Source organism: Eriocheir sinensis, chromosome 31, assembly GCF_024679095.1.
Source record: "Eriocheir sinensis breed Jianghai 21 chromosome 31, ASM2467909v1, whole genome shotgun sequence".
In the NCBI taxonomy this organism is placed as follows: domain Eukaryota; kingdom Metazoa; phylum Arthropoda; class Malacostraca; order Decapoda; family Varunidae; genus Eriocheir; species Eriocheir sinensis.
Window position 1 is genome coordinate 2,492,402 of NC_066539.1, and position 22,086 is coordinate 2,514,487.

Here is a 22,086-nt window from a genome sequence, read left to right on the forward strand (position 1 = left end):
ACGCATACTACTAACAATCGCCTTCGTTCTCAGGGCCGCTTTCACAGTCACTTTGTTTGTTTTGATCGTTACCAATGGTGGTGATCGACGCTATAGTTTTCCACGCGAAACTGGCCTATGGGGTAGTGGCGGCTGCAGAGGAAGCGAGAGGTGTTGAGTGTGTGTGGCAAGGTGCGGGGCTAGGCTAACCCCGCAGCCGCCACTACCCCATCGGCCAGTTTTACGAGGAAATACTGTAGCGGCGATAACAGCCATTGGTAACGATCAAAACAAACAAAACGACTGTGAAAGCGGCCCTCAGTCACCAATACATCATAAAGAGACGGGTTACATAAACGATAGCGAGTTGGCGGAGAGGCTGACGAAACAGAAATAGACTCCTTATCACACTTTCTTACCGAGTCACCAAAAAAGTATGCAGTGTGTGTTGGAAGTTGTTGTTGTTGTTAGTGATGATGAAGTGGTGATTTTTTTTTTAGTGTTTCTTTTTGTGTGCTTTATCATCCAGGAAGTCCCCAAAGTGGCCAGAAAAGAGAGCGAAAAAAAATTAAAAACTCCGCTCACTGTCCATCACCTCCCCGACACCGACACAGCTTTTACCTATAATGCGGAGGAGGCTTTCATGTAATTATTGTAACATCGCAGTCTTAAGTTTGCATAGGTGGCCGATATTGAGTCCCGGAAGTTGTTGGATCGAGCGAATATGACCAATCTTTTATCATCACTCTGGTACTGAAGCAGCGGCAGCGAAGAAGATGGCTGTTGTATCTATCTCTCTCTCTCTCTCTCTCTCTCTCTCTCTCTCTCTCTCTCTCTCTCTCTCTCTCTCTCTCTCTCTCTCTCTCTCTCTCTCTCTCTCTCTCTCTCTCTCTCTCTCTCTCTCTCTCTCTCTCTCTCTCTCTCTCTCTCTCTCTCTCTCTCTCTCTCTCTCTCTCTCTCTCACACACACACACACACACACACACACACACACACACACACACACACACCAATCTTTTCAATCTCGTCGTCACCAATTTTTCCATTTTGAAACTTGGCAACTCCACTCCATTATTCTCCCTTCTGTCTACACCCTATTCGTATAGTTCCTACTCACTCCTTTCTTCTTCTTAACTTCTGACACTCATTCAAAAGTCTTCTACAACTTATTCCACCATCTTGCATCATTTCCTCACCTTATATCTTTGTTTCTCTTCAGTCAATCCGTTTTATTTTCTCACCTAATATCTTCTGAGTCCCCCGTTGTCTTGCCCCCTCCCACCACCCGTTTTCTTTTCCATCCTTCACGGTCTCAGCGGCTCCCCACACCCAACTGTCTCATCTTTCCTCATCTTATACAACTGATGAGGTTCCAGTCTTCTGTTTGCAAGGTATTTCTATATTTTCCCTCCCTTCCCCTTCATAAGCCCTCCTCCACATAGTTCCATCACCATCCTGTCTCCTCGTCCCGCCCCTCCGCTCATCATCAATCTCTTTCATTTTTCATAACTTTTTTGTAGACTTTTCCCACCCAAACCATCTTGTTTCTTGTGTCTAACCGTGCCTCCTTTCACTCTTCTTTCATTTCTGGGAACTTCCTGGCCTATTTTCGGAGCCAGTTTCCTCTTTTCTTGTCTTCCAATCATTTCATCTTTCCTCATCTTGTACAGCTGATAAGATTCCAGTGGTCTTTTTGCAAGGCAGTTCCATCTTTTCCCTGCCTTCCCTTTCATACGTCCCTCCCACTTCTCCACCTAGTTCCATCACACACCCATCTCCTCGTCCCGCCCCTCCTTTCTTCATCAATCTCTTTCATTTCTCTTTTTTTTTGTATACTTTTCCCACCTAAACAACGTGTCCCCAGTTTTGAGCCGTGTCTCCTCCCACCTATTTCATTTTTGGTAACTTTTTTAGCTATTTTCGGAGCCAGTTCCCTCTTTTCTCGAGTGTTTCCCTGCCTCCCCATCCATACACCGCCCTCCCCCCTTCTTGTTACATCACCGCCGCCCCTTGTCCCCAAACGGCGGTGGTGCGTCAGGTCTGTGTGGGTGGATTAAGAAGCCGCTCCCTGCCGTCATCATCTCCCTCCGGACGCAGACTCCAATTTCCAGTTTCCAGCCGGTGACGCGCCTTTAAATTTTCTCTTCCCGATGATGGATTGTGGAGGAGGCGATTTTCTCGTTTCCCTTGGCTCTCCCTCGGACTCTGAAACCGCCTGTTTTATATATACTATTTTTATATTTTCCATTAAATCAATGAGAAGGAAGGATGGAACACTGTTTTCTTGTTAAAAGCTAGAGATGCTTTCTATTTTTTTTCATTCACTTCCTCCGTTGTATATTGCTGAGGTTAACGGTATCGTACATACGTCTGTTTGTAGAATAATATTGTGGACCCTTCCTTGAGCCAAGATCTTCTCTTTATTTTTTTACTGAGGAGACACAGCAAAGGCTTAACACAATGTCAAAAAAAGGCCCAAGCCACGGTGCTCCTGGTTAAGTTCCCTTTTGCATTTTATGAGACTGTAGAGTGGTCGGTGTATGTTTTGGTCTGTGTTCAAAAGGACAGCAAGACAATGCTCGTTTTCTGTCTTGGTCGGCGAAGAAAACGTTCATTTCTGGAGTGGGAGACTGTTAACGTTGCAGGGTAGACTACACTATGATGGTTCACAGCCACAGAGGCACGGAGCTTCTAACTCGTTAATTAATTAATGTTTCCACATGCAAGGATCCCCTTTCAATCTGGATGTGCAGCTACAAACAAGATAATATATGAACGTATGTATGTATTTACTGAACCACGTATGTTATGATTTAGAACCTTAGAAGCACCAATAAATACCTACTTGAGAAAGTAGGCCCCCCTCAACTACCTTACCCGTGTGTCGAAGTGTTCATATATTTCTTTCAACTCCCCAAAGCACTCTGTAACACTCGGTCGAGCATTCGTCAGTTGATAAAAAAGATGAGTATAAATCGGCTGAATAAAGTGAATAAAGTAGAAAAAAGTATGGAGCATATATAGTGAACAATGTCATGTTTAGTCCGTAGAGTTTTTGTTGTTTGATGTATTAATTTTTGGTTGAAGGTGATAGCTAACTCAGCGTTATATATCTTCTTGAGTAAATTCTCTTTATTTCTTAAGAGTGTCTTATTCTCTTTTGTTGAGACTGAGATGACCTTTCCATATGGTGTCATCGTTGTCGCCAGATCGCAATTTCGGGTCCTTGACCCTTCTTCAGTGGCAGGAGGGGAGCTGTGTCCGTCTTGAGGTCTCGAGTGAGAATGGCTTCATTGTCTTCTTCGTCTTAAAGATTTATTCCTTAAAAGGGGACAGGGCCTTTGGCCGAAAGGCGGCCCTGTAAGGGGGAGCGAGCGATGCAAAGCTCGTTACGGGGGTGGGGATGCCTCCGCCGCCGCCACAGACACGAGCAGCAACCGTCGAGCAGCGACGGAGGCACGGGCCTCCAGGATGAAAATAGAAAGAAGCGGAAGGTGAAAGAAAGGAATATCAAGAAAGAGAAAGAGAGAGAGAGAGAGAGACAGAGCGAGAGAGAGAGAGAGAGTACATAAAAAGAATGAAAGAAAGAGAAGGGAGAGACAGTAATAGGAAAGAAAGTTGCTAAATAGATAAAGATTGGAGGGATGATAAATTAACATCCTTTCCTTATTGTAAAACTATTATCTTGTTATTGTCCATATTTCTCTCCTTTCCTTCATTTTCCTACTCCCGCAATATGGTTTTTTTTATGATAATAATGTTAATAACTAATAATGATGATAATGATAAAAAAAATAATAATAAAGTTCTCCGAAAATGTACTGGCCTGCGATCTTGAGTCCAAAACGTGATTAAACCATGAATGAACTACACACACACACACACACACACACACACACACACACACACACACACACACACGCACTAGTCACCCCGTAAATCCATTCCCACACCTTTCACCCGTTTAGTCCACCCTAACACGGTACCATTTTCTGTTTCCAGGCCATGTGTCGACGAGCCCCAGCGTGGAGAACGTGGACCAGCTGGGAGCGGACGGGCCGGGGGGCAGCGGGGGGCAGCACCAGCGCCTCCTCCACTCCCGCTCGCCCAGCCCCTCGCCCTCCAGCCGGTCGAGGTCGAGAGACAGACGGCCGTCCTCCTCCACCAGCCACGCCACGGGCCACCTCGCAGCCCACGCCTTCCACCTCATGGTCACCGTCCCCCAGAACCTGTGAGTGTTGTTGTTGTTGTTGTTGTTGTTGTTGTTGCCGCTCAGTGTTGTTTTCTTGTATTATTATCATTATTATTATTATATTTCTAATAATTACATATGTAATCATCACTTATTTTCCCATGTACTATTATCAGCAATATTTTTATTACTATTATTGTGTGTAAAAAGTAAGACAATAGTACAAAAAAATGCTTTTGGACCGGAGTGGAGACGGATGGCCCCGGTCACCCAGCAGTGAATGGGTTCCACATGTCAGTTGGGGGTTGTGTCCCCCCTTCCGAGGGTCTTTGGGTGTAAGGTTTCAGCCGAAGCCAGAGATTCCCTTGTGAGCCAGTTCATTCGAGAATGGTACTGGCTGGCGATTGCTAGAGTATCGTGTAGTCAGACCGTGGTGAATTATATACACTCACCACCTGATGAACTCGACCACCTTGGCTGTCAACCAGCAACTCGGGCAGGTTACTAAGAAGTATTTTCGCTGACAAGAGCTGCAACAACCTTCTTTTGAGCAAGGGGAAGTGGGTGTGATGTGTGAGGCTTCCATCATACCCAGGAATCAGTACAAATTACTTACAGGCTCTTTTTAATTGGTTACTGACACGTGATCAGAAGGTGGGGGACACCATCACTTCTCAGTAACACACATAAACCCAACATTCACACCAATACTTCTCTCCCCCTGCTTTTATATCGATTCACCGTCAGAGGATTATGAAAAAAAAATGTATATATAATTGTGAAAATTTATTGTCTTATCCTCTTCATGTTTATTTTCTTACTTTCTCAGTTTCAATTCCTCTCTATTTTATTGTCTTAAAGTCTCCCGCCTCAACACTCCCCCGAAGACACGCTCACACGTCCTTTGGGGAAGGCACATTCCTTGTTTCTTTCACCTTTCCCGTCCCCTCCTCAGATGTCACGTAAAGGAGAAAGAAGTACACAGTTAAACACAAAGATAAATGCTTTCAAATGTCCCCTGGAGACGTGTGTGTGTGTGTGTGTGCGTGTGTGTGTGTGTGTGTGTGTGTGTGTGTGTGTGTGTGTGTGTGTGTGTGTGTACTGCTCCCCCCCCCCCCCCTCCTCCTGTTGCCTCTTGTCGTCCTCTCCATCATCTGCCTCATTGTTTGGGTCGCCGCCGCGTTTTCTTCGCTCGCCGGTGAAGAGGCTGAGGCCACCTGAGTCCTCCTCCCTCGCTCCCTCCGCCCTCCTGCTCCTTGGTGCTTTGCCTTACTTCTCAGTAATGAGTCATTTCTGATTCAAGTATCATACCATACTTAGTTTTTATATGATAAAACTTTTATTAAATCTTTAGAAAGTGCTCTCCTTGAGTCTAGTTGTATTTTTCAAGCCAAGAAAAGTATCACCCGCCTCCGAGGAGACCGATTAAGTTTCAGGTTTCTTTTTTTCCATAAACTCATTCGTTTTACGGCTTCCGATACCTAGTGTAACGGCTAGACTGTAGGGGCACCGTGCCGCGAATTTACGCATCAGTTTTGTGTCCGAGGAGGTCGCGTGAAACCTTCTGAGGTGTCCAACTTCCCTGAAACTGATCGATAAGCCACCATATGGGGACACTTGGGCAAGGTAGAGCGTGCTGGTGTGTGTGGTGCTGTCTGTCTTGTGCCCCGCGATATCAAGGCAACACAAAGCAAGAAGACAGAGATGACCAGCACGACAACGACCAGCTTGGCACATCACCTCCCTTCCTCTTGCTTATCTTTCTTACCTCTTTTCTTCCTTCTTACACTTCATATAATCCTCCATTCTCCTTTCTGTGTAGTTTTTCCTCTCGTCTACCCTCCCTATTTTTTCTTTTCCTTTCTACACCACATCTACCCTTTCATCGTCCCCCTGTGTAGCCTCTGGGATGTCAAGACTTTCCCCGACAATGGCACAGCAAGGCGAGGAAAGAGCTCCTTGGCACGTCACTTCCCTTCCCTTCCCTTTCTCCCTTTTGACCCCCCTGAGTATTGTATAATGTCCCCCTTGTGTGTTTTATACCTATTGGATTCATACTCATGTCAGTAAACAAAATAGTATGAACATTTGAGCTGATGTATGACACTTAACATAGTAAAAAATAAAAATAAGACAAAGGGCGCGTCTCTTCACTCACCTGCCGCCTCCACCCTTGACGGCCCCTCCAAGCAACCCCCCACGCAGTTACCCGTCCCATTCTATGCCACTCTTGATAAACGTTCTAAATTCCGATGATTCATTTTTATACTGCAGGTCAGTTTTGAACATTTGTTTTATGGTATGAATAAAATTGCAAGGTTGTCAGTGATTGCTCACCCCAGTTACCTGCACCAAGGCATTGCTTTCTCGCCGCTTCCTCTTGGCAATATCTTTTCTTACACGCAGACCCGCGCTTTACTCTCCCATTGTCAATATTTCTTAGTGTCTGTCTCTTGCATTCAATACAGCTCTAGTCAGCACCTCACCCATCCTATCCTGCATCAGTCCTTTTGTCCACCTGTTGTCTGCGTGCGTGACTCCTGCAGACACTTCAGACTTCGCTTCAACCTTCAACCACTCGTGCTTGACCCTCCTTGTGTCGTTGGTGATCACTCATGCTTCTAATCCTATATCAGTCTTTTGTTCACTTGTACTCAGGGCGCATGAGTCTTCCAACATTTTACTTCTGTATCTAACGGCCTTAAGCTCTTGCAATGAGGTGCCAGTGGGGGTGGGGGTGGTAGTGATGCCGGGCAGTGCCACAGAAGTGACATTCTTTAAAGTCACCAATCCCGTGTAAAGCCTCTGAGGGGCCACCGCTCGGTCGCCTAGCTTCTTATGCCTCCCTGTAGGCTGCCTTCGGGCGACATACACCTTTTTTCCTCTCCTACACCTTCTCGAAGGCAGCCTTCTGCTCGCCACAATAGGGCACCCACCGAGGTGTACTGCTGGAAGATAAAGGGGAGGAGATGGAGGATGAACAGGAGAAGGAGGAGAAGGAGGACGAGGAGGATGAGACATGGAAACATGGAGGAACAGGCAACAGAACGTCTGTTGGCTTATTGCGAGGCTACCCGCTTTAATGATTTAACGAATTCGAGAGACACCAGTGATTTACGGGACATATTTCAGCACTCCAGGAGCTTTTCTTTGAAGACGTTCTACGCGTTGTCGATTGTATTGTCGGTGAGGTTAAGTTTGTTCCAGGTCGCTGGGGGAAGCAGCTCACGGGCTAAGTTGAAATTTGCTTTTTTGTAATCTGGTATCACTGACGGATTATCTACGAGTCTGAGTTATGTTGACATTAAAACGGATTAAGTGATGATCGCAGCTATTAAGTTTCTTACCAACCAAGAGGAGGAGGAGGAGGAGGAGGAGGAGGAGGAGGCGAAATACATAGGAATACATAGGAAGAACAGACACCAGAAGACCTGGCGAGGGTGTCTGTCTGCTACCGCTACTACCAGTAATCTACGTGTGGTAGGACAGGATAGAATAGAGTTAATAGACGAAGGAGGGGGAGCAAGAGGAGAAGGAGGAGGAGGAGGAGGAGGAGGAGAAAAAAAAGAGGAAAACAATGTGTGAACGTAGAAACAGAGGAAGGAGAAACCTACGAGTTTGGAAATAAGAGGAGGGCGAGGAGGTTGGAAGGAGACTGGAGAGAGAGAGAGAGAGAGAGAGAGAGAGAGAGAGAGAGAGAGAGAGAGAGAGAGAGAGAGAGAGAGAGAGAGAGATTATCAGGTGATGTAAGGAACAGCGGGTCAAGAGCTAATAAGGAGAAGCCTCGCCTTGCTCACACGACACCGGCAAAAAAGGCGGAGGAGGACGACGGGGAGAGGCAGAGTTTTTGGTACCATGCATTTATTTTTCTTCTCCTCTTCTTCCTCCTCTACCTCCTCCTCCCCCCCCCTTTACTTCTACTACTACTACTACTATTACTACTATTACTACTACTACTACTATTACTACTGCTACTACTACTACTACTCCAGCAATGATAAGTACACTAAATAGGGCACCCAGTCTATACTCCATCTATACTGTCAATTTAGGAGTTGGACGAAAAGGAGGAAAAAGACGAAGATTAATAAAAACAAGAAAAAGAACAGCAACAAGAACAAGTACTCAAAAACAAGGACAAGAAAAAGAAGCGGTACAAGCAGACAGGTAGAAACACAAACACCTGAGGGAATTAGCTATCAGGTAGTGTTCTGTTTATCCCCGCCTCCAGCCGTCCCTCCGAGAACCCTTAATGTTTTCTTTTTTCAAGGGAATACTAAGAAGAGAAAGTGGGTTAGTGGGGGAACGATAGACGGTAGGAGTGTACAGTTCTATGGTGAAGGTTCGTTAATTGTTCCGACAGGGGTGTTTTTTATGGGGCGCCTAATTTATGTGTACCCCTGGCGCGCTGGAACCCGTCATTATTGTTTCCTTTCTTTTTGTGCCCGTGAGCTGTCTCCTTTGTTGTAAAAAAAATGCCCTAGACTGTTCCATTTTTTTCTTTTATCTTCGTCATCCAACTCTATCTTTCTATACCTTACCCTCGGCGTTCTTATCTTTCTGGTTGTTACTCTACTTCTTTGCCGCCTCTGCTGTCTCGTTCTCCTCGTTATTCTTTTAACCTCTGCATCTTCTTCTTCTTCTTCTTGTTCTTATTCATTTTTTTCTTCTTCATCTTTTTATTGGTCGTCATCATTATTATTATTATCATCATCATCATATTCTCTCTCTCTCTCTCTCTCTCTCTCTCTCTCTCTCTCTCTCTCTCTCTCTCTCTCTCTCTCTCTCTCTCTCTCTCTCTCTCTCTCTCTCTCTCTCTCTCTCTCTCTCTCTCTCTCTCTCTCTCTCTCTCTCTCTCTCTCTCTCTCTCTCTCTCTCTCTCTCTCTCTCTCTCTCTCTCTCTCTCATAAGGTCAAGGTTGTTCATATTTTTTGTAGTATCCCAATGTCCTCTATTCCTCCTTCTCCTCCTCCTCCTCCTCCTCCTCCTCCTCCACCTCCTCCTCTATATCTCCCTTGCTTCTCCTCCTCCTCCTTCTTCTCCTATTGAAATTATTAGTACAAAAGAAAACTCAATTCTTAGGTGACTTCTAATACGCAGTCCGGTGACCCATATTGGCCTTGACTCATCCTTCTCCTTAGCCTCGATCCTCCCTCCTCTCCCTATCCTCCCTTTGTCTGGCTCCCTTTTATCCCCCTGAGCTCTTTTCTGCCAGCCTCTTCGTGGCCTATCACACTCCCTATACGAGACATCTTACTCCTTCTGCTTCCTCCTCCTCCTCCTCTTCTTCTTCCTTTTCTTTCTTTATCTCTTGCTCCTCCTCCTCCTCCTCCTCCTCCTCCTCCTCCTCCTCCTCCATCTCATTTTTGTTCTTTCTTATCTTGTGGTTTTACGTAATTTGTGTATCTCATTATTTTGTTTACTTTTTTCTCCCGTTTTGTTACTGTTTGCTTTTTTTAAATTTTCTGATGCTCCTCCTTCCCATTTATTTATTTTATTTTTATTATATTCTTTCCCTTGTCTCCTATTCTTTCGCCTCCCTGTATTAAATTTCCTATATTGCTGTTCTTCTCCTCTTTGATTTAGATAATGATGGTGGAGGCGGCGTGTCCTGTGGTGGTTGTGATGTAAACTTTGATGGGTGGTGATAGTGATGATGGTACGTGTAGTGGTGGGGATGATGACGATAATGTGGTTGTGGTGGTGGTGGTTGTGGTGGTGGTGGTGGTGGTGATGGTGGTGCTGTCAGGGATAAAGGAGATGAATTGCGAAAGATAAATGATGAAAGGTTCTTGAAATAGTTCAGTTCAAGGTTTAACTAGTCTGATTTTTTTATTTTTTTTATTGCGAAAGATGACAAAAATAATAGTGATGAATGAATGAACTGAGTGAATGAAGAATGAGTGAGTGAATAGATGATGGAAGTGAATGAAGAATGAGTGAGTGAATAGCTGATGGAAGCTTCTTGGTATAGCTCAGTTCAAGGTTCAAATGGTGCATAGTCTGATTTATTTATTTTTTATTGCGAAAGATGACAAAAAAATAAAAGTGATGAATGAATGAAGTGAGTGAATGAAGAATGAGTGAGTGAATAGATGATGGAAGCTTCTTGGTATAGCTCAGTTCAAGGTTCAACTGGTGCATAGTCTGATTTATTTATTTTTTTATTGCGAAAGATGACAAAAATAATAGTGATGAATGAATGAACTGAGTGAATGAAGAATGAGTGAGTGAATAGATGATGGAAGCTTCTTGGTATAGCTCAGTTCAAGGTTCAACTAGTCTGATTTCTTTATTTTTCTTATTGCGAAAGACGACAAAAATAATAGTGATGAATGAATGAAGTGAGTGAATGAAGAATGAGTGAGTGAATTAATGATGGAAGTGTCTTGATACAGTTCTGTTCAAGGTTCATCTAGTCTGATTTCTTTTTTTATTTTTTTTATTGCTAAAGATGACAAAAAAATAAAAGTGATGAATGAATGAACTGAGTGAATGAAGAATGAGTGAGTGAATTAATGATGGAAGTGTCTTGATACAGTTCAGTTCAAGGTTCATCTAGTCTGATTTCTTTATTTTCTTTATCTATTCCTCTTCTATATTGCTTTACTACATTTTTCTAATCATCTTTCTTTCTTCTGTTCCTTTATTTTTTTTCTCATTTTCTCAGCTCTTCCTAATCTTCTCAACTTTTTATTTCATTTTTTCCCTATTTGTTTCATTTTGTTTGCTGTGTGTTATAGTTTCTTCATCTTTGTCTTTTTCTTGCATTCCTTTTCACTTCGTATCAGTGTGTTTATATATTTATTTGTCTATATTTCCTTGTGTCCGTTTCAATATTTTCTAGTCGCTGTCATCTCCCACTCTCCCAATCCCTTTAAACTTTTCATTTCCCCAACTCTTGCATTCTTTCTTCCCCTCCTCCCTGCCTGTTGATTGTTACCTCCTCTCCCTCCCTTCCTCTTCCCTTTCTCTGCCCTTAATACCGCCCTCCTTATCTCCCTCCCTCCCTCTCTCTCTCTCTCTCTCTCTCTCTCTCTCTCTCTCTCTCTCTCTCTCTCTCTCTCTCTCTCTCTCTCTCTCTCTCTCTCTCTCTCTCTCTCTCTCTCTCTCGTTCCTTCCTTCCCTCCTTCCTTCCTTCCTTCCTTTTTCTCCCCCTTCCTTCCTTTTTTCCTTCCTTCCTTCCTTTCTTTCTCTCCCTTCCTTCCTTCCTTCCTTCCTTCCTTCCTTTCCTTCTTTTTACCTTTATATCATCCCACCTTTCCTCTTTCTTTCTTTCTTTCTTTCCTTCCTTCCTTCCCTTCTTCCTTCCTTCCTTCATTCATTCATTCCTTTTCTCCTTCGTTCCTTTCTCTTTTTCCTGAATTCCTTCCTTTCTTCCTTTCCCCCTTTCTTCTTATCGTTCTTCATTTCTTCGTTTCTTCCCAGTTTTCTCTCCTTTCTTTCTTCCTTCTTTCCTCCCTTCCTCTCTTCCTTTCCTTCTTTCTTTAATAATTCTCTTCTCTTATTATGTGCCGCGTCACCAACCTCCTCCTTCCACAGTTTACCATTACTGATGAAGAAACGAAAGGCCGGCTTGTCTGCATAGTTAGGGTGGTAGTGGTGGTGGTGGTTGTAGTGGTGGGAGTGGTAGTGGAGGTGGTGGTAGTGATGGTGGTGGTGATTGTTGTGGCAACTCTCACGTTCCTACCAAGAATTATTTATCGTGTTGTATGTAACTTCCTCTTTTTTGTTATTCCTATGTATTTTTCACCCTCTCTTTGATACTATATTCTGATACTATATTCTTTAATTTTTTCTATATATATTTTTTTCATATAAGGATCGATTTCGTTTTTCTTCAGTTGCTAATTAACTTCTACATAACATTTTTTTTTTTATATTACTGGTATAATCACTGAGTATCAAGCAAGACGAATTCAGTGCAGGAAGATCAAGAAAATTGTATCACCCTTATACTGAGTGAGCTTGAGAGAAATGAGTGCAATGTTTTTTTTTTATGTACAAGCGAAATGAACATGATCCGAGATATTAGCATCCAACAAAGCCTTCCAACTAAGAACGTAAAGTAATATAACCTTTTAACCCGGTAGCAGCGACGGGCCAAATTTGTGGCTTTACCGTGTAGCAGCGACGGGCCAAATTTGTGCCATGATATAAAACCCCCAAAATAGATGATACATAGTCTGATCACAAATGCTTTGATGTATATTATGAAATGGTTTGTGTGAGGGGTGATTTTTTTTTCTTCATTTTTCTCGCTTGGAGGGACCATTAAGAAACATGATCCCCGCTGCTACCGTCTTAAGTCTAATGGTATGTAATATTCTCCCTTCGTCTTTTTCCCTCACCGTATGGCCACTAACAAAATTCCTCCATTCCCTTCTTTGTCCCCAGCCATTCACTCACTCACCGAACATTCACCGAACCTCACTGACTTATTTTTCCACTCCATTCAACTTCATCATTATTTTCCTATCTCTCCCTCTTTTAACCTTCATTTGTCATATATATATTCTCCTTTTCATCTCTCATCCATACTCTTCATAAGGCCAGACAGCATTATCATAGTAACACTGAGTAAGCGTGCTGACTCATCTAACCCGGCCCACTTTAATCTAAGCCACACTTCACTTGTCACGTTTTTATTCCACTTTTTCTTCCATCTTTGCTTTCTTTCTGCACTATTCTTACCAGTTCTCAGATACACTATTCCGCTACTCAGATACGTGTTTTATAAGTCTAGGGATGGAAAATAGCCTGACTTCATCTTCTTCCTTCCTTCCTTCCTTCCTTCCTTCCTTACTTACTTACGTCGCCTTCCTTTCATCTATCCTTCCTTCCTTCCTTCCTTCCTTCTTCCCTTCCTTCTTTCCTTCGTATCTTTCCACCTCCCTTCCCTCCTTCCTTCCTTCCTTCCTTCCTTTTCAGCCTTTTCATGCTCCTTTTTTCTTTCTGTCCCTTTCTGGTCCTCACCCCCGCGTCTCGCCCTTCCCACCAACCTTCGTGCACGCTGCCACGCCTCCGACTCCATTGTCAGCGCCACACAATGGGGAACAATGCCGCCTGAGGCCACCTTGTTCTGTGTGTGGTGGACGCCGGGGATACCACGGACAGAGAGAAGGCCCCGGGCAGCGCATGGACGGACACACACACACACACACACACACACACACACACACACACCACTGCAATATTAAAACTGAAGTGTCATTTCATATATCGCTCGCATCAATACTTGCGCCATCACTATCACCATTACCAACGCCACCATACAACACATAGCAACACCATCATCATAACATCAACAACAACAGCATTACCACACAACACAACACTCCCATTGAACAACAGCAACCATTACCACAACATCACACTCTCTCGCAACACAATAGATTAATCACGTTCCCCATAATCACTACAACCAAAAACAACACCTGTCTTCTTGTACCATAACCGTAAAGAAAACAGTCCAATCCCCGTCACCTACACCCCCACAGGCCGCTATCACCACCCACACCTCATTAGCGGCGTGAGAGGTGAGTGGGGGTTGTGGCTTGGTGTGGCGTGCCGAGGCGTGTGTGTCACTTGCCAGCCCCAGACACACGCCCGCGGTGGGGAGGGCGGGGAAGCCGACTGGGGGAGTAGGGAGGTGGAGGGGAGTAGGCCGTTTCAAGGGTTGTCGGTGGAAGTGGTGTATTGTGCAGTTTTATTTTATTCTTTTGCCGTGTTTAGTTTTGTGTTTATGGTGTGGCGTGTGGTGGTGTTTCGTTTTTTGTATATTTTGTCCACTACCTTTTTTCACTGTTGCGGTTAATTGGGTGTTTATTTAGTAGGGACATATCGTGACGTGTTTTCCCTTTTATTAATTATTTGTCTGTAGAGAGAGATGTTGTGCCTGTGTTTCCTTTATTGTGCCGCCCCTCCGTCACCCGCATCCGCCTAACGCTTCCCCTCTTGTCTTCGGCAGGAGCAATGATGACCAGGTGTCGCCGCCGACCATGGGCAAGCTGACACCGGACCTCCTCGCGGGCAACCACTATGAGGCCGACATCTCCGACCAGTCCGACGGATGCCTCGGCGTCCCCCAAGGGTGAGTACACAATCTACTCCTCTCCTGACTGTTCTAAATCGCGCCACTCCTCTGCACGAGTCAGCAGCAGCTGCCTCATGTGAGTGGCACGGCGCCGTGCTGGCACTGAGAGGGGGAATAATTGTCATGTCCACTGCCCGACTTGAGACGCAGCTAATTAAAGCAAGAGGCTCCTTTGGGGTAATTACGGAGAGGCTGCCGTGAAGGGCTTCTCTCGGCGCCCGGTGCCTCACCGGCGCGTGGCCTCAGGACTCTAGGGTGCATGGCGGCAGGGACTGCTCAGGATCCTCGTGCCGCTATTCCTTCTGACCGGCGTGCATTGCGTTGGAGTATGTTGATGCAAGTCTTGTGTTGAACTGTCTTGCGTTGCGCTGCGGAAATCGTGGTTCTTATTTTCAAAAGGGGAAGAAGACGCAGATCACGTCATTCCAGACAGCGGAGTGACGGGCTGCGAGGGGCGAGGAGGGAAGGGGGATGCTTGAGGTCAGCCGGCGGTCGATAACGTCCTCGGAACGCCTGTTGCCCTGCGTCAGGACGGGAATGTCCTCTGGAGGGCAGCAGAACCCTTTTTACCTATAGCTTTCGTGCCGTCACACAGACCTCATCCGTAGTATTTATTGTGGAGGCTCTGCACCTTCGTATCGAAAACTTTAGCGTGCAACACCTCAAACTTAAACGAAACGAAGCGCGCAACTTGAACCAGACGCTTCACCCCTTTTTTTCTCAGACATAAGAAATACACGAGTGTTTAAAAAAAAAATTGGGCCCTCGCAGTCTCAGGGAAGAGAACAAAGCTTCAACTCCCACTAGGATCACGTCTCCGCCAGTCCACTCCGTCCACAACGACCCCAAGCCCCGCCCTGCCGCCGCGGGGCCGTCTGGGGCAGACCGTCGCGAGGCAAGGGCTTCTCTTCACTTTGCTGCTGCCAAGTTTTTTTTCTTTGACGTTATTTCATCTTTCGTCCTCGAGTTGGTTCGCTGAAGAAGAAATTATAGGGAAATTATTTTTATTCCACGTTTTCCTTCGCGAATTAGAGGTTGGCATGGCTTGAATGTTGCCGGCGAGACGCTTGAACATTGTCATTTTCATTAGGGCGGCGGATGCTAAATGTATCCCGCACAGGCGCTGCTCGCTCGCCCGGGGCCCCGCGGCGTGCAGCGTGCAGGAAAATATTACTCAAAATGTTGTCAGGGGAACTTTACAACTTTACATTTTTACTTTATATTTTTATGTGTGTGTGTGTGTGTGTGTGTGTGTGTGTGTGTGTGTGTGTGTGTGTGTGTGTGTGTGTGTAAGAGAGACGGAGAGAAAAAGAGAGAAACAGTGAAAGATAAAAAAAAAGTCTGGGGTGGGAGGTGACGTTAAGTGATGCAAGTATTGTTGTGTGTTGGACGGTGAGTTGCTAAGTCGTCCACGCCTGCGTTTTGAAGGTCAGTTTACCATCTCCCGTGTCACCTCGGCCTGCACTTTCCTCATTGTTGCTTTAAGGTCAGTGAAAGGGACGAGGAAGAGAAAGGAGGGGAGGAGGAAGCAGAGAGGGAGGAGGAGGAGGAGGAGAAGAATGAGAAGGAAGAGGGGAAGGGAAGGCGATAAGAGATAAACAAGACGAATTAGAGATAACAGTCGAGGAGGTGGAAGAGGAGGAGGAAGAGAAAAATGAGAAAGAGAAGAGGGAAGGAAAGGGGAAGGGAGGGGGATAACAAGTAAACAGAACGAGGAAGAGAAAGCAGAATAGGAGAAAGCAGGGAAGAAGGTGGAGGAGGGAGAGAAGGAGAAGGAGAAGGAGGAGAGGGAGGAATAGAAGAAGGAGAGGGAGAAGGGAGAGGGGAAGGCAAGGGAAAAGGAGAGGGATAAGAAGTGAACATGATAAGGAGGAGGAAGCAGAGAGGAGGAAGAAGGGAAGATGACGAGGAGGAGGGAAAGACAAGAGGAAAGAAAGGCGAAAAGAAGTGAAGCATAGAAGGAAGAGGAGGAGGAGGAGGAAGAGAAGAATGAGAGGGAGAGGGAAATGGAAAAGGCAAGGAGAAGGCAGGGCGATAAGGAGCATATCACGTAAGCCTCACAGTGTCTCAAGATCTTGCTGAATGTTATCACGATCTAAGGGACGCGTGTGGCCCAAGCAGTGACGGAGGCGCTGTGACGGGGGCAACGAGGAGGTCACAGTGAAGGAGGGCGCGGGGACAAAGAGGTGTGGACAGTGATCGTTATCGAGGTGGAGGTAGGGATAACACAACACAAAGAACGCAGTCACAATACAAAGATAGCAGAGGACAGAGTGGTATATGGAAGACAAAGACGAGTACAGTGACCGGGTAGTGAAGGGCAGGAAGTTCAGTGACGTGGATTCAGTGACGAGGTGTAAGTGAGTATGAATATAAAAAAATAGTAAAGATTTGGAGTGAAGATTAATTACTTGCCATAGGAAAGACATATATAAGTCAGGGGCGAATACAGTGACTGGATAGCGAAGGACAGTTGTTAGTTCTGTGATGTAGAGTAAAGTAAAGTAAAGTAAAGAAAATTAAGTGAGTCTAAACCGAAAATCAGTAAAGAGCTGGAGTGACAATTAACAGGTACATTTTTAAAAAAAAATTACAACAACAAAGGAGACAGCTCAAGGGCACAAAAAAAAGGAAACAATATTAAAAAAAAGCCCGCTACTCGCTGCTCCTAAAAAAAAAATCAAAAGACGTGGCCGAAAGAGAGGTCAATTTCGGGAGGAGAGGTGCCCTGATACACAAAGGTCAAGGGCGAGTACAGTGACCAGCTAGTGAAGGACAGTTGTTAGTTCAGTGACGTAGATGCAGTGACGAGGTATAAAAAATTGTGAATTGAGTAAAGTCGAAAAGCAGTAAAGAAATGAAGTGGCAATAATTTATGATGGTATATGAAAAGTGCAATGATCGATAGTAAAGGAGAGTAACATAGAATAAGTGATTAAGTAAAAAAAAAACATTGTGGAGTTGGAATTGTTTCACTGCAAGGGAGGCAGCTCAAGGACAAAATAAAACAAAAGCAACAACAATAAAAAAAAGCTAGCTAGTAATCAATGACTTCCACACTGTTTACTAGAAGCGGTATACGACAAATGGAATCATACTCGAAGCGATATGCGAGAAAGGGAAAGAGAATCAAATAAAGAGTTACAGACATTAGAAGCGACACGATGCACACCGGACGCGAAGGATAAGGAGCTGATAGGGAGCATATTCTTCGCGTGTTGCAATGCATGTGTTTATTGCTCTTATACACTTGTCAGGGAAGGGCGGCCGATGATTGTGTTGTCTTGCATGAACTGTGTTGCAACGAGGCTCGGTATTGCATCTGCTCCAGTGTGTGTGTGTGTGTGGGGGGGGGGGGGGGGGCGTTGGGGGAGGGGATGTTGCTCAGTATTTATGTGTGTGTGTGTGTGTGTGTGTGTGTGTGTGTGTGTCCGGTGCGGGTGGCCTCATCAGCTTGCACAAGACGTTGAGCACCAAACATAACAGGCTCACGTACACTCGCAGTGATTGGCACGTCTTGTTATATACCTCAAGCAATAACAATCAGTGTAGCGGAAGTTCTTATGCAGCGGCGCCACAGTCGGGAATTCTAAAATCAGTTAATTCTTACACGGTTATGTGATTGTTAGTTTTGCATTCTGAAAGCAAGTAGAATAATCCATAACTGGTTAAATGATGATGATGATGACAAAATTAATGATATTAATTATTGTATAGTGATTGAAGCGAGAGAATTATACTTATTTATATTTGAGAGAGAGAGAGAGAGAGAGAGGGGAGGAGGAGGAGGAGGAGGAGGAAGGCAGGAAAAGCGGAGTGGGGGGAGGCGCAACATATATCAGTCGCCTTCACGGAGCATTAGCCTGTGACCACCGGGCGGGCAGAGGCTAGACACCTTTACCTAAGGCGAAACACCACCACCAGAACACACTAGCAGCGAGCCAGCGGTGGGTAGGGCGCTAGAAACACTCCCTCTCGCACTCCTCTGCATTCATATATCTCCTCCTCCCTTCGTATTCAGCGTAGCAATAACCCAGAAGGCAGTCGGAAGGGAGAATTTAATTTCGAGAATATTGTAATCCTTTCCGTGGAGTGGCGATCACCGAGGAAGTAGAGCAGAGCAGGGGCGCAGGAGTAGGTCAGCGGGAAGGGGCATTGGAGGTGGTGGTGGTGGAGCGTCGGGTGGTGATAGCGGTGGTAGTGCTTGTTGTGGTGAGGTGGTGTCATGCAGAGGAGTGCCCGTGTGGGAGGTTCCGCCACTCTGTATGCGGTGTGAACGTTGACTTGCCTGGTTTATAGCTTGCCTGTGTTGTTATTCCCGCTGGGTGCATGTGGTGGTGTTGCTGGGTGAGAGAGAGAGAGAGAGAGAGAGAGAGAGAGAATAATAAATGAGATGATAGGAAAATAATGACGAAGAACTTAACATGGAAAATAAATCCGTTAAACTCATAACATTTGTATTTCATAAAGTAAATAAATTAATAAAACAACTAAAATTTCACTCCTTAAAATAAAAGATGAAAATATATGGAATTGATATTATGTAGTACACCACTTTTCCTTACATTTTAAAAAAGGAATATTGTCTTTTTTTATATTGTTAGGTTTGTGAATTAAGTTGAAGTGCACTGAGAGATCGTTTGATGTACGAGGACTGATGGTGGTGGAGGCTGTGGTGGTGGTAGTGGCGGTGGTGGTGGTGGTGGTGATGATTGGCAACGGTGATGTGCTTGTGTTGATTACTGTTTTGGTGGTGAGTGAAGATGGTGTTGACGAAGATAGTGATCAGGTTTATGATATTGGTACTTGTGGTGGTACCGATACTGGTGATGGTTGGTAATGGTCCTGGTAACGAAGGCAGTTGTGGTGATGGTGGTGGTGACGAGGTTTTGTTCATAGAGGAGGAGACTGTGGTGGTGGTGGTGGTGATAGTGATGATAGTGAAGCATGTCGTTGTTGTGGTGTTGGTGATGGTGGTAGTGATGATAATCGTGCCCGTTGTTGTCGTGGTGATGGTGGGAGCAGTGATGGTGATGGTGATGGTGATGGTCGTGATAGCCATGCCCGTTGTTGTTGTGGTGGTGATGATGAAGGCAGTGCTGGTAATGGCGCTTGTGATGGTGATGGTGATAGTGATGGTGGTGATAGCCATGCCCGTTGCTGTTGTGGTGGTGATAACGGCAGTGCTGGTAATGGTGCTTGTTGACGGTGATGGTGAGCACTATCCTTTATGTATGGCCCTTGCCCTGACGCCGCCGTGCATACTCACTGAGACGCGAAGGAGGGGAGGCAGGCCAGGATATAAATTATGGAGGTCCCTCAGCCTGCTCCCCGGCCTGCACTCTACATACAAAACACTCAGGCTCTCTCTCATACACACTTTTCATCTGGGACTTTCCACTCACTCACTGACTCACTAATGATCGCTCACTCACTCACTCACTTACTCAATTGTTTTATGTTGTCCCCGTTCACTCGTTCACTTACTAAATGTCCCTCTTTCACTAACTTATCCTCTTGTATTTTTCTTTAATCACTCTTGTTCACTCGTATGCACTCACTAAATCACTCACATTTTTACTCATTTCCTTGTTATTTAGCACTTATTTTCTTCACTCACTGACTCACTCATCACGTTTTATGAGCTGGTATATTTCTTTCACTTACTTATTCACTCACTCACTCACTCACTCACTCACTCATTCACTGCTTCGCTTCTCCATTACATATTCACTCTCTCCTTCACTCATCCTTCTGTGTCCTTCTAATGCGTTTATTTATACATTCATTCATTTACTTATACATTCGTTCGTACATTCCGTCTCCATTCACGTCACACACACACACACACACACACACACGCACACACGCACACACACACACACACGTCCCCTTCTCCCCCTTAAAAAAGCAATCATATATCAAATGTAAAAGATTGACAACAGATATATCACACTGACACACACGTATCCGTTTCCCACGCCCCAATTTCCCTATCTGTCTATCCATCACTGTATCTGTATCTATCTATCCATCTGTCTATCTCTATCTATCTACCTATCTATCTATCTATCTATATATCCATGCCTGCAATCCCTCCTTCAGGAATACACCCTCCCATCGTCACGCCAGGGGGGGGGGGGAGAGAGAGAGAGAGAGAGAGAGAGAGAGAGAAATACTGTCCCCAGCGTCATCCAGTCCTGTGTTGCGAGAGGCTTTGATTCCATCCCTTGCCTTACCGACCCCAGCCAGTACTGTCGTGCGAGACGGTCTTGAAGGCGCTTGAGAAGGGAAGGAGGGACGGGATTTGATACTTGGGACGAAGTAATACGAAGAGATCATTAAAGGAGGAAAGAATTAGAAGCTATATAAATAATGCCAACTCTTATTCATCCCAGATACAGTAAGTTAACTCCCTAAGATGCAGAAAAAAAATCAGAGAGTAATGAGATATGTATTTGTAGTTATTGGAAAGTAGAAAACCAGACACACAAACAGACATGTAAACTGATAAATACACAAGCCGTGAAATTAGTCAGACGGATAGATAAACAGACATGAAGACAGAGAGCGAAGGATATGCAGACCAAACAAACAGACCTGCAGACTGATATATATAATTACAGACCGTGGGAGTAGTTAAGCAGACGGATATACGGACATGAAGACAGACAGAGAAGCGACCAAGAAAACAGAGAGCGACTTAAAATATTTTCCAACGTGACAATTATAAACAGAAATTGAAAGAAAAATACCCAGAAATGTTGTAGATAAAAAATGGAGGAACACTTTAATTCGTCCCCAACTTTAAGGACCCTAAATAAAATGTTTTCGCCAGCAAGACGCCCGGAATAGAAAGTAGGCTGTATTTTACCTCTATTATTTACTCTCTCTCTCTCTCTCTCTCTCTCTCTCTCTCTCTCTCTCTCTCTCTCTCTCTCTCTCTCTCTCTCTCTCTCTCTCTCTCTCTCTCTCTCTCTCTCTCTCTCTCTCTCTCTCTCTCTCTCTCTCTCTCTCTCTCTCTCTCTCTCTCTCTCTCTCTCTCTCTCTCTCTCTCTCTCTCTCTCTCTCTCTCTCTCTCTCTCTCTCTCTCTCTCTCTCTCTCTCTCTCTCTCTCTCTCTGCCACATCAGATTTGTATTTTTCTTAGTATGATTAGTATGATTATTTTTGTAACCCTCAACCTTATCCAACCTCGCCTATATCACCTTCACCATTGTCTTTATCCTCTCTTCTCTTTCTTTCCTTTCCAGTCATGACTTATCTTATTTGTCTGCATCTCACACACACACACACACACACACACACACACACATCCTCTTTTATCTCGCGCCCTTCCTCCCTCACTCCTCATTCTTTATCGATTTGATCTTCTTTCTCGTTACTCTCATACCACAGCTTTCCCTCCTCCTCTTCCTCCTCCTCCTCCTTCTCCTCCTCCTTCTCCTTCTCCTTCTCCAACTCTAAGGATATTACATTCATCCCCCGAGCGGATATTGAGCTGGAAGAAGGTTACTCGTAAATTTGGCGTGTGTGTGTGTGTGTGTGTGTGTGTGTGTGTGTGTGTGTGTGTGTGTGTGTGTGTGTGTGTTTGCGTAGGAAATTAGAGGTTTCATTGAATTTTGAACTTTGGATAATGACGGCGCCAGGCTGGAAGAAGTTCCCTGAGGTAGTTAGCGCGGTGATTAGAGGCAGGTGCGGCATGGGAGGAAGGGGAGTGCGTGGAGGGAGAAGGGAGGGTGCGTGAGGAAGGAAAAGGGAACATCTGTAGAGGGAGAAGAAAGCGTATGGAGGGAGAGAACGTGTCTGGAGGAGAGAAC

At 45.0% G+C, this 22,086-nt stretch overlaps 1 protein-coding gene across 3 annotated transcripts in view; it reads left to right on the top strand.

Annotated features, from left to right (window-relative positions):
- The window catches only part of LOC127005790 (uncharacterized), a 176,026-nt gene that overhangs the window by 77,956 nt on the left and 75,984 nt on the right, over positions 1-22,086 (top strand). The window contains exons 3-4 of one of the 3 annotated variants that reach the window (XM_050874892.1): positions 3,982-4,210; positions 14,142-14,264. In XM_050874892.1, the coding sequence (XP_050730849.1) occupies positions 3,982-4,210; positions 14,142-14,264 (352 nt within the window). Of the gene's footprint in view, positions 1-3,981; positions 4,211-14,141; positions 15,532-22,086 lie in introns of those variants that run through there. The other 2 variants (XM_050874895.1, XM_050874894.1) reach the window with 2 other exon arrangements.